General features: G+C 36.3%; 1 protein-coding gene across 1 annotated transcript in view; it reads left to right on the plus strand.

Moving 5' to 3' along the window:
• The window catches only part of WDR27 (WD repeat domain 27), a gene marked incomplete at its 5' end in the record, with an annotated part of 54,066 nt that extends 47,673 nt beyond the window's left edge, over window positions 1-6,393 (plus strand). Inside the window, one exon of the mRNA XM_029084834.1 lies at window positions 6,310-6,393. Within this exon, the coding sequence (XP_028940667.1) occupies window positions 6,310-6,393 (84 nt within the window). The remainder of the gene's footprint in view (window positions 1-6,309) is intronic.
• Window positions 6,394-11,835: the final 5,442 nt, after the last annotated feature.

The raw sequence follows: 11,835 nt of genomic DNA on the forward strand, positions 1-11,835 counted from the left end.
AATTTTAATTCAGTAAGTCCTGCATTGTTGGCACAATGTTTTTCTTGGTGTTTCCTATGAGACAGATGATTGCTAGCTTGTAGTATAGGCCTTTGAAACTGGGCTGGAGCTGGTTTCATTGTAAACACATCCTTTAAAAACAGCTGGGTAGGAAAGCTAACTTTTCTCTAGGTCTTTCTAGGTGACTCATCAGTACTATGACACATGGTTTCTGGTCAACTTCAAATTCAGAACAAGGTGAATTTACTGTTGTGGCTAGTTTTGAAATACTGGCTCTAATTGTGTGAAGGTTTGAGATTTTATTGGCAGATTGCTGGAGGCTTGGCAATAGCTAATGTGATTCTTGACGTTTCCATGATAAAATATATTTTTCAAGTTTCTGGTAATTTGCTTTTCAAAATGTAGTTTGCAATACAAAAGAAAGGCTTTTTGCTTTGTCTGTGAAACAAAATGCATCTAATATTGATCTTAGCTCAAGAAGTATATGACATAAATATATTTAGTCAAGATTACTAATTAAGGTTGATTTTTGATAGTATAAAAAGAGATGCAGTCGCAAGACATTTTGATTTCTCTTTTGCATTAAGGCTATTGTTTGGAATTACTGCTGATACAAGAAAAGAAAGGCATAGAACATGATTTTGCTGTTACTCCAAATTCTTGGCACATGGTTGCTTGTCATAGGAAGCTGAATAGCTGGACTGCATCCTGCTCCAGTTGGCATGTGGTCCCTGGTGGGCACAGTGCCAGTCAATACTTTTTAGTGTGGCTCCTGGGTTGGAATTTTGTGTAATTTGCATAATCTCTCTGTAGAGAACTTTCATTGTTCTTGTTGTTGCCTCAGGAAAAATGAGTCAAGTTTCTGACTCTTGCTACAACTGTACTGTTAGGACAAAATACAGTTTTGGGGCATTTTTAGGAGGCTTCTCTTTGAAATGTTCAGACTGGATATACTTTTCTGTTTTGTTTTGAAAAAGAAAATTGAACATGGCACTGAATAGTCCATTCATCCTGTTAAACTTATAACATCCTGATGAACTGATGTGCAATTGGAACAGTTTTAAGAGTGTCAAGGAGCCACATATTTTTGCAGATTGTATTCTATGAGAGAATGTCCATTGGAATTCAAAAAGCTGCATCAAAGTTCAGCACTGTGGCTACAAAGTATTATCCTGACATAATGCATTCTGGAAATACGTTATGTAACTTTCCACTGATCAGCAACTGCATCTTCAGTCATCTTGGAGTTTAATTTATCAAGTGCAATGCTTGTACTCTGTGGTTAACAAATTTGATTGATTTTAAAGCTAAAGAAGCAGAATTGGAATATAATTGAGGGACATTAATCTTAAACTGCCTTTTATGTTTCACAATATCTGAAGTGTTTGACAGAGAGGACTACGTTGGCTGCACTGATTAATAGCAAAATCAAAACCATATTCCTACAGGGCATAGACTCAGATAACCAAAATATGTTACTGTAAAGAAAGAGATGCAAATTCTGTCTGCCTTTTTCTCTACTTACAAAGTATATCACCTATTTTATATGAGAATGGCTTGGTATAGCTACCGGGTGGCTGAAGTAGCCACTTGTTTTTATTTGAACTGCTTTTGTGTGTGTTAGTGAGATTTATACATACTGTAAATCATGGGTTGAAGGTGTTCACCAAACTGATTACTCCAAAGTCTTTGAGAGAACCTGTGTTAAGACCTGTGTAGGACCTGACAGCCTGATGAAAGAAGGTACCCACAGTATCCTGGTTTTGAACTGTGGTTATTCTGACCATAATACATTGTGATTAGAAAATGGAGAAAGTTAACATTTCTAATAACAGATCTCCTCTTCATCTTGAATAACCTAAGGTTACAAGTGACATGGTTTTAGTTTTTCTTAATTTAATGCACATAATGTAATATCTTTAACCATTTTACAAGTGAACAGTTTGAGGTTTCTGACTGCCAGGCAATAGTATTAAGGATGTTGGACAAATACTCTAACTGGTGTTAGATTTCCATTTTCCTGGACTCTGTCCAAAAATGTTAACCTAAACATTTGTTGACCAAAGAAATCTTAGTCTAAAAGGACAAAAATATCTGGATAGTGTGAAATGCTACTTTTGAACATACAAATAGCTAATCTTCTCCTGTGCTCCATGTAGTTCTAGTTAGCTGGCTTACTTCATGTCTAATTAGGTTCTTCATTTTTGTCTTTGAAGAGCTTAAGGTTCTCTGAATAAATTCCAAGTTTCCAGAAATTAAGTAGGGAATGCAGAAATAAAGATTTGGCTCTTTAACTGTTTCCAGACTCATTCTTTCTAGCTCTCTGAACTCTAGACTGTAAGGGACACATTTTGACCCTAGTGCTGAAATGGAATTTGCTAACATAAAACTCTGTGTTCATGTCAAATCTCAAAGCCTGGACTCATGGGTTACGCTGACTGACCCATATTGCGAACCCAGAAGTTTTTCAGCATAACTGCTTGCTCCATCAATAGCAAAAACACATGGGTAATGTATGAAGTTGTCTTCCATTTTATTTATGCTTTTCAGCAAAGTATATGATTTTGCCTAAAACACTGTCTTTGAAACACATTCTAAATCCAGGATTCAATTTATGCCTTCCAACTGTGAAGGCACCAAAGCTAGAGAGAGTAGGAAGTTTGTTTCTTCTTCTGCAGTGGGCATCAACACTGAAAAGAGTAAGAAGAGAGAGGATATGGCAATTTGATGCTTATACATAACCACTAACCACTTGTTAATCCCCGAATGTTAACATTTGTGCAGAACTGCTTTTAGAGTAAATTCCCATTATGCAAGTGATGCTGGAAACATATTGGTCAGGGGGCATATCCAAAAAATTCTGCAAAACTGGTCTTGATAGTGCTTGCAGACTCAATTGTTTTCATATACAAGACTCTGTATCTGGCATAACACAAATTGTAGAATTTGTTTGTAGTTGAAACATTAGTTTTAAATAGTTACAGAGGTTGACATTCCAAATAGAATGTCATTCCTACTGAGCAATATACTTTATTGTTTTGCTACCAGATATTTATTTCTTTGTGAAATTCAGTTTCTCAAATCACATATCTTTATTACATAATATATTTTTGACTTTCCCTATTGCATTAGACTAATAACTTCTTTGATAAGGACAAAGAGGCCCCTTCCAACTCCTACCATTCTGTGATTCTGTGACAAGAAAACTATATATTATATAACACAACTCTTAGTTTTATCTATTACATCAATATAGGTACCTTTAAAAATATAATTTCTTGTTTTTTTCTCTCATAAATGCTTTCAAAATACAATGCTACTATCTGTTAAATTCATCATCTACTTTACTTGGCCACATGTAGTTTGACTTTGAAAAGCCATAGTAAAAGGAGCTCTACAATTTGAAGTAGGTTTGGGGGTTTTTTTAATTTTTCCCCTTATTTTCTCTAGTTTATGAATTGCAGTGCACTGGTGCAGAGTGTGCATCTGCTTTTTAGTTTGGCTAAGGAGTGTGCACACCCCTTCTTGAAGCACGTCTCCCAGTCCTCCCCATTTACTGTGCTTTGATTTGTGTCACAGAGTGGTCTTGGATCATGCGGATCAATTCCTTCAGGTGAGGCTGAAGTGGAAGAACAACTTCTTGAACAAACTTAATGCTTTCTATGTACTAAAGGTGTTCAATCTATGGAATCAGAGATAAGATAGCCCAAAGTAAAGAGCCAAAATACATTTGAAGGTTGGATTGACAGCACTGTTTTCTTCTATACATCTGCTCCTTTTGTGCTGCAGTACTTCCTAATGTGATCATTGCCATAGGAGTTTATGATCTATTTCTTGCCTGCCATAAATAAATTATTAGTCATATTAGTCTTGCTGTATCTCAGTTCTGATTTATAAAATGGAGATTAGCAATGGTATCTTTCTTCTGTCCTTTTATCTTTAGAAGAAAAATTTAAATGAGGCCTATCTCCATTTGTTACCACTGCAGGAAGTTACTCTGATCTTATTTGTATGAAATACTTCCACTCCTGCATGTCTGTGGTGTGATAAGATTAGAAACTGCATCTAATTAGGTACAAAATTGCATAAACTGGTCTAGATATCAAAGAGAAAACCATCCCAAGGACCCCAAAATGTGAATGATAAAATTATATGATCGTCCATTCTCCGTTTGAGACCACAATTTCACTAGCACTTCTTGAGTAGGAATGAATGCAAAAGACTACAGATGAGGGAAGAGCCCAGGGGCTTGAGAAAGGTATTCTGGTATGGATGTGTGTAAATGAAGGAGATAGAATGTGCTAAGAGTTCAGAATATTTACTTCAATGTCTCTTGGAGGTGTATCTTGGAGGTACCATTGATATTTGAATTAGGTATTTTTGATACAATAGAGTATGCTGTAGTGTTGACTTTAATACTGTGTTTGTAAAAATAGGAGGATATTTTCTTTACTGGAAAATTACTTTTAGAAATGTCTGCTAGTGGTGTTGTCTAGTATTTGTTGTCTTGGTCTACACTTCGCACTAGAGGGCTTGCAGAACAGAATGTATTATATAAAGCAGTGGAAGGGACTATCTGGGATATTTGGTTTAGAGTGTCAGTGGTATGCTAATTACACGTTGCTCAAGTTTCATTTTATATGTCCATATTGCTTAACTAAGATAAGCTTTAAGAGAACATATCTGGAGAAAATAACATTAGTAATTACTGTGGAAAAACTAGGACTGACGTTGCTTGGCAGAAGGAAATCCATGGCAGAGAATGAATGACAGGGACTGCAACTACCTCTCTGCCAGCTGTTGCTAGAGAAAATCTATCCTTTTCCAAAGAGGAGCACAACTTTGTGTTACTCTTGAACCTCAGTTTCTTGGATTCTTTGGTAGCGTAGCTGGCTTTTAGGCCTGTTATCCTAGGAGGGAAGAGATAAATATTGCTTTCTTGTTAATACAGACATGACTTTAGAGTGTGCTGTTACTTTGCTGTCTCTTTGGGTATATCTTTGAAGATGATTGAAAATCTTGCCTTGGTAGATTATTTTATGAACTGTGGAATTATGTGAGCATAAGCACATTAGCTGCTCTTGTTTGCTTCTTGGTCAGTTCAAACTATTGTTTTATCTGTGCCTATACACCTCAGACCTGACCACCATAAAAACCAAAATGGTAGTTGAGAGTAGTGGAGGATTTTTTGATGACTATAGACATGTGCTTATTTAAGCTGATAGAGAACACCTTTTTTTCTAGTGACTTGATAAAGTGAACTTTATGAGGCTGCAGTGTGTTACTGTGTTAACTTTTAAGTTTGATAATACTTCTGAGTGCTATGTGGAAGTATGAGAAATTAGCCTTTTTGCTAAAGAATCAGAATTTTAGAGAAAATACCCTTTATTCAAATATAGGCAAACCAGGAAGTCAAAGTAGATGTGAATACCCAAGGCTCATTTTGGTATGCGTGCAACAGTGAGGTGCTAAATGTATATATGTATAGATTTATACTCACAGGGCTTGTGTTTTCTATATGTATACCTCTTATTCTGCAACTCCAACAGTAGCTGAATTTTATGTATCATTGATACATATGCCTACAAACTTATTAGTTGATTGCATTGTGCTTGCAAATTTATTAGGATAGGGTAATCCTTTGTGAAGCTAATGAAATTCCATTATGCTTAAACACGTGAATGAAGATCCTCTTAATCATCTGAATCTTGCAGTATCTCTGTCAAACAGTCAACACCAGCACACGAACAGGGAATGCTATTATTAGTAACGCTGATACAGAAGAGAGTCTTAGGAAAAGTCAGAAAAGAGCCGTTTCCAGAGTGGGTGTGATCCAACCATGCTACTTCGTAATGAGAGGTGAGGTAAATTTTCTTAGAACAAAAACTTCAAGTAATAATTCTGCACTCTGCCAAACCTAAGTATGTTATAAAAGTAAAAGCAACCTAAATACAGCAGTGTTTACTGCTACATGAACTCCACAGGCAGACAAATAAAACCAATCAATCATAGATGTGATTGGCTTGATTGATTGATTTGAAATGGCTAGTTAATAGAAACTGAAATCAGGAAAGACAAATCGGAAGCTTCTAAGAAGGGGAGCTTACAGAGGCAAATCTGACATATGGTTTAGATCTGTTTATATAATCTTTTAAGCAAGGACACTTCGAAGTGTGTTAGCTATAACTGTCAGCACGCTGATACATTTGAAAAGTATCCCCTGCATCTTGAAAGATGACTGATCTTGATAATATTACCTGTTTTAATGATAAAGAGCATTATTAATTTTCACCGTTACTCCTTTTGTAGTTATGTCGAAGGAACTCAGATGGAAACTGTGATTTTACTGTAGTGGGCGATTTCCTGGGACTACTGGAAAGACAGCCTCCATAAGTAGCATTAGAAGGGGAAGGGACTGAGAGGGCGTGTTGTGCTCAACATTTTGGTGACGCACTTGAATAAACTTTCCATGCTACCATGTGGCAAATGTATAAGATATCATGGGACTAAAGAGTGTTAATCAATGCTTAGAATACTTGTGAAATCTGTTTTATTATGTGTGGATTTGGCACTGATGCCTATAGTTAAGATAGTCTAACACTTTCCACTATAATTCTGTTTTCAGTTGCTTATAATTGAGAACATTTTGGCTGAAACTTTCCATGCTGGATGTGTGCTTCAGGCTGATTGTTATTTTTTTATTTTAGTATAAGCAGTTCAGGTGCTTTTTCAGTTTGAGATTGAGGAAAAATACGTGGTTGTGCCCCAGGATGAACAGGGGAAGGCAGAGTGCAACCCAAACAATTATATCATGTAATGTGGGAGTGTGCATCAGGTTTGATAGCACTAATGGAGGCAAATGGAGACTAATGCCTTATTAAGAAATCCAGATATCTTCCGTAAAAGAGTAAGTAAGATTATTTATTTATTTTTCTATCAAGAGGCTTGAATACTTCAGTCTTCTGTAGCTCATTTGAAATATTAGAAAAAATAGTTCCAGGAAAGGGATGACTTTGTCCAATCCATGCAAAACTTATGAAAAAAAGAACATCTCTATTTGTGTTAGATCAAATTAGTTATCTTAGATACCAATGTAATTTTTTTCCTGTGATCTGTTTGTAAAATATGTGCTCCAGTTTAAAGCCACAGCAGTTACAAATAATTTTTCTCTAAGCTGGTGTTGCTTTTCTGTTCCCTGTGCAAGAACTGATAACAAAGATAATTTTTCTGTTATGTTTTCAGTGTTTCTCTTTTGAATTTGTTTCCCTCTCTTTCCTTTCCCATGAGGGAGCAGGAGTATAAGTAGTTTGTCTCAAATGCATATGGCCATGGATTGGACTAGGAGGTGGTGGGAACAGATGGGGATGAGTTTGCTTTGAAGACAGAATATAAGAAAACAGAAGAAAGAATTTATAGAGAAACTGCAGATAAAGAGTCAATTTATTTAGCACACTCTCTCTACCAATGCAGTAGAATTAAGTAGTTTTCCATTTGGATATAAATTCTTCCCCTCAAGGAGGGACCTTCACCTTTCTTCCCTGTCTCCTGATACAAACTTAAAGAAGAAAGCACAAGCTTGTGTATATGTATAAGGTGCTAAATACACTCACACTCTTGGTTAATGAAAACTGACTACTTCAAATTTTCTTCAAAATTGAAGTGAAAGGAAACACAAGTAAGTATGTGGTTATAGGTGCAAGAAAGTTGTTTGAAAGCTATTGGTACAGGTAAATGATTTTTACTTTTGGCTGACCCTTGGACAGAAATGGAAAGGAAATACCAATATCTACTGAACCAGTATTTTTATTACAAGAACTTGGTCTTAATATAAAAAAAAGGGGTTGACTTTGGCTAAAGTCTATAGCAGATTATAGCCACATATGCATTTTGGGTATTGCTGAGCACTTCCTAGACTGTTTTGCTTTCTTTTTTTATTACATTTGGTTTGCTGAAAATCTGTTCTTCCTCTGCCATTGAATTCATATTTTCACCTTTTTTTTTTTTTTTTTCCTTCTGTGGCTAGTGTTATGGTATCATTTATAATTCACTTACTATTCTTTTTTTTTCTGTAGAGAATAACATGCTAAAGCAACCTACTAAGTATAGAATAGAATAGAAAAACAATTTGAATGACATCAGAAAGGTAGTAAAACTAGAATGATGGCAGTCTGTAGTAGGAGAATATTTTTACTGGAGTTATTCCACTTTTTATGAATACCTGAATGTCATTTCTGTTAAAATGCAATTTCCTTTGGTGGGTTTGTTTTTTTTTTTTTTACTATTGAACTTAAAAATAAATTTACTGAAAAGTTTATTTTCAATCTTGCACCAAGTTAACTTTTATACTGAGAATGTATACTATCACTGATTAGCTTAAGTATCTGTGACTAGGGTTGCTTAAACAGAAGCTATTTTTATACACTTTTTAATACTGATGTTTTTCTTCTAATCACACTTTTTTGTGTTATGTGTCAAAATTGCTCTGATTCAAAAGATTTGCTATTGCTTTTCTTAGAAGCACAGTTATTAGAAGAGGATAGTATCACAACATAATAAACTATTCTGGGATGTGATCAGGGACTCTGACACTTTTTATGTTGAAGATGAACCACCACACCTAAATATTTAATATTTATAGGGTTAGAAATACAGTGTCAGAAAGAAGTTTAACACTAGTTCTGTTAGGATAGAATTGTAGGAATGAAGTACAGTGGGAAAGTTATGTTCCTAGACAAGTTCTGTGTGTTTTGTCGTGTAGCTGTTCAATACGAAAGTAGTCTCTGTAGTAAAGATCAGAGTAAAGATCTTTCCCATGCTGGTGAATGCTTCAGTGGTTAACGCTGGATGGGCTTCTGCTTTCTCGTCATTACTTTTCTCTGTGTCAGTGAATTTTGTTACACAATGTGATGATGCAGAAGAGTGCTGCATCCTAGCCTAACCTCTAGCTCAGGGCTTAGAAGCAATTCTTGAAAGGTGGAAATTAAGAGTTTGAATGCTTTTTAGGTTGAGAATTGTGATTAGCTAACCTCTCTTTTTAGACAACAGAATACATGCTTGCTAGCTTCCACTGAAGTTGCACAACTGCTTCATATCATTTTTTTGAAAGAAAGGTATGAGACAAATGGCTGATTTGGGAACTGTGTGGAGGGTCATAAATTACTAGAATGCCCAGGTTTCACAAACATTGGCTTTGTTTTAAAAAAAAAAAACCCCAGTGAAATATTATCACACCTATTTTAGAGAGAGGAATTGGTACATCGAAATTAAGCCAAAAATGAATGTGCTCCTCCCCAAATTAAACTGAGAACCTGGAATGGAAAATTAATTTTTATTGGATAAGTTTGGCAAAGTTCTGTAAGCCACTAGGTTATGATGGAAAATTTTCGGCTTCACTAACCATCTCTCTGTGATAAGTTCTCTTGGAAAAACATGGAGCCATGTTTCTTCTTGGCTCAGAAGTTATTGGAAGGCATTGTAGGTCTATGATTCAGAGCATTTTGTGCTCTTCACTCTTGCTGTCCCTTACTTTGCCTCTTCTTTGTTCCTCCTTCCATGAAAGGGAAGGAGTAGAGTAGGCTTGAAGAGGAAAAGTGGCAGTAAGGCAATCTGGCATCAAAAAGAAAAAAGATGGTGAATGATAGAAAGCATAGTCCTGTCTGCTTCCTATACCTCTATGCTGAAGACTGATCTTAGTATGTGCAGAAGAACTGATCTAGGTATTCCAAAAACTTGCAATTGCAGACAATTAGCTTGTGAAGGGAAATAATTCCTTGCAATAAGAGTTTCATAAATCTATTTTACTAGCTCCTCATGTAAGGTGTGTGGAGTCCAGAGGACTTATGCTATGTAGTAAACACCTGAATTTTAGAGTTGATTTTATTCTCTCCAGTATTTTTATCATTCAGTTCTATTCTAAGTTCTCATATCTAACAAAGCTGTGTAGTGTGTTAAGAAACATGATGTGTTCATCCTGTTTTGGTCATTCCCACAGTTTCAAAGGGGATGGACATGTGTAAATAGCTATGAGGAACTGGATTTGAACCTTTAATGATACAAACACCTAAAAATGTAATGGCATTACTGAATATTGTGATACTATTGAACTATGTTGATAAGTGGTCCACAGGATTTTGGTGAACTGTTTGGTAAGAATGATTTCTTCCTGTTTTCATGAATACTCTCTTTCTTCAGTCAGTTAGATGTGGAGGAGCATCATGTTCTGGAGACTGCAGTGCAGCTTGTAATGATTCTTGCTCTTCTTTCACTCAGTGTATGCTACAGACTTCTACAGCATCTCATATCTCATTTTCTTGAGACTTGCAGATTTCCTCTAATTATGTGAGCGTGACCACTGTAGTCTGCTCTGGCACTGTGGTGGTGGTGGTGAAGTACAACCTGCCTGCAGTCTTTAGACCTCATCCTTGCTGGAGTAAAGAGGTCTTTGCTAGCACTCACTGTTCTTGGAAGGAAGTCCTGTGGGAAGTCTAGGCAGTAAGGCTGGGTGATGTACAGTGTGACAAAGCTTGGCTATGAAGAGAGCACAAAGTTACAGGTACTGATATAACATGCAGGTGTCAGCACCTAATAATTTTGATACCAGTTGAGTCATGGTATAGTATCACTGAAGTGAAGAATGGAGAGCCACTATGGAAGGATAAGAATGGATGGATGTAGCCCTATAAAATAAGGAAAATTTGCAAAGATACTGTTATATTAGAATTCTGAAACCTTCTCTGTTTAAGCCTAATTACTTGGCAATATTGTAATCTGTTTAGCATGTGAAGTAACTAACCAACACTGCCTCTTAATATTTTTATGTCAATAAAAAGGAATCTTATGACTAACTGGAAGTATTTACAAACAGCCATTGCGACATTTCTATATAGAAATAGCAAGAATTGAGTAATGTCCTGGTTTTGCTAGGATAGAGTTAATTTTCTTCTCAGTAGCTTCAATAGCTGTGTTTTGGTTTCAGTGTGGGATTTGTTATGAGAAGAACATTGATAAGGTACTAATGTTATTAGTTGCTGCTGGAGCATGAGGTCATCATGTTTGGCTAATTTGCAGGTGCAAAGGACTGGGAGGGGGAAGTGTAGTAATTAGCAAAACCCCAAATTGGCATTTGGATACACCAATGAGATATTCCATATCATATCATGTCATATTCAGTATATTAACTGGAAAGTGGGGGTTGACTGGAAAGTGGGGGTATTCTCTCAGATCACTCACTCTTCCAGGGTTGCAGTTTTGGTTTTTGGACTTGCTCTGTGCTCTGATTGCTAGCTGGGCATTGGTCAGTGGATGATGGGCAACTGCACTGGACATCACTCATTTGTATATTCTGTTATTACTGTTGTTATCATTATTATTTTATTTCAATTAGTAAATTGTTTTTATCTCAACCCACGAGTCTCCTTACCCTTAGCCTTCCAATTCTCTCCTGTACTCTGGGGGGGGGGGGGGGGGGGGGGGAGGGGCACGCTGTGTAAGCCAAAGCAGTGAAAGCTCCACAAGTAGGCCTGTGTACAGACTGAATTTACTAATATATGGTCTTGTACTTTCCATCAGAGAAAATAATTTCATGTGTACAGACACATCAGAATGCTTTCTTTTCTGTTGTTATATCACTTGTGTCACTTTTATCTAGCTTGGATTCCCCTTACCTGTCCCCTTGTTAACTGATCATGTCCCAAGTGGTATAAGTCACAGTAGCTGTGATATGGCCATATGTTTTAAAACAAACAAACAAGAAAATTGCTGCTTTTATTACTGGCAATCAAATTCTTGTTATTACAACTGGCAGCTGAAGTTGTGAAGCCGCTATCCATCATATTT

This window comes from Antrostomus carolinensis, unplaced genomic scaffold, assembly GCF_000700745.2.
Source record: "Antrostomus carolinensis isolate BGI_N321 unplaced genomic scaffold, ASM70074v2 scaffold24464, whole genome shotgun sequence".
NCBI lineage: Eukaryota > Metazoa > Chordata > Aves > Caprimulgiformes > Caprimulgidae > Antrostomus > Antrostomus carolinensis.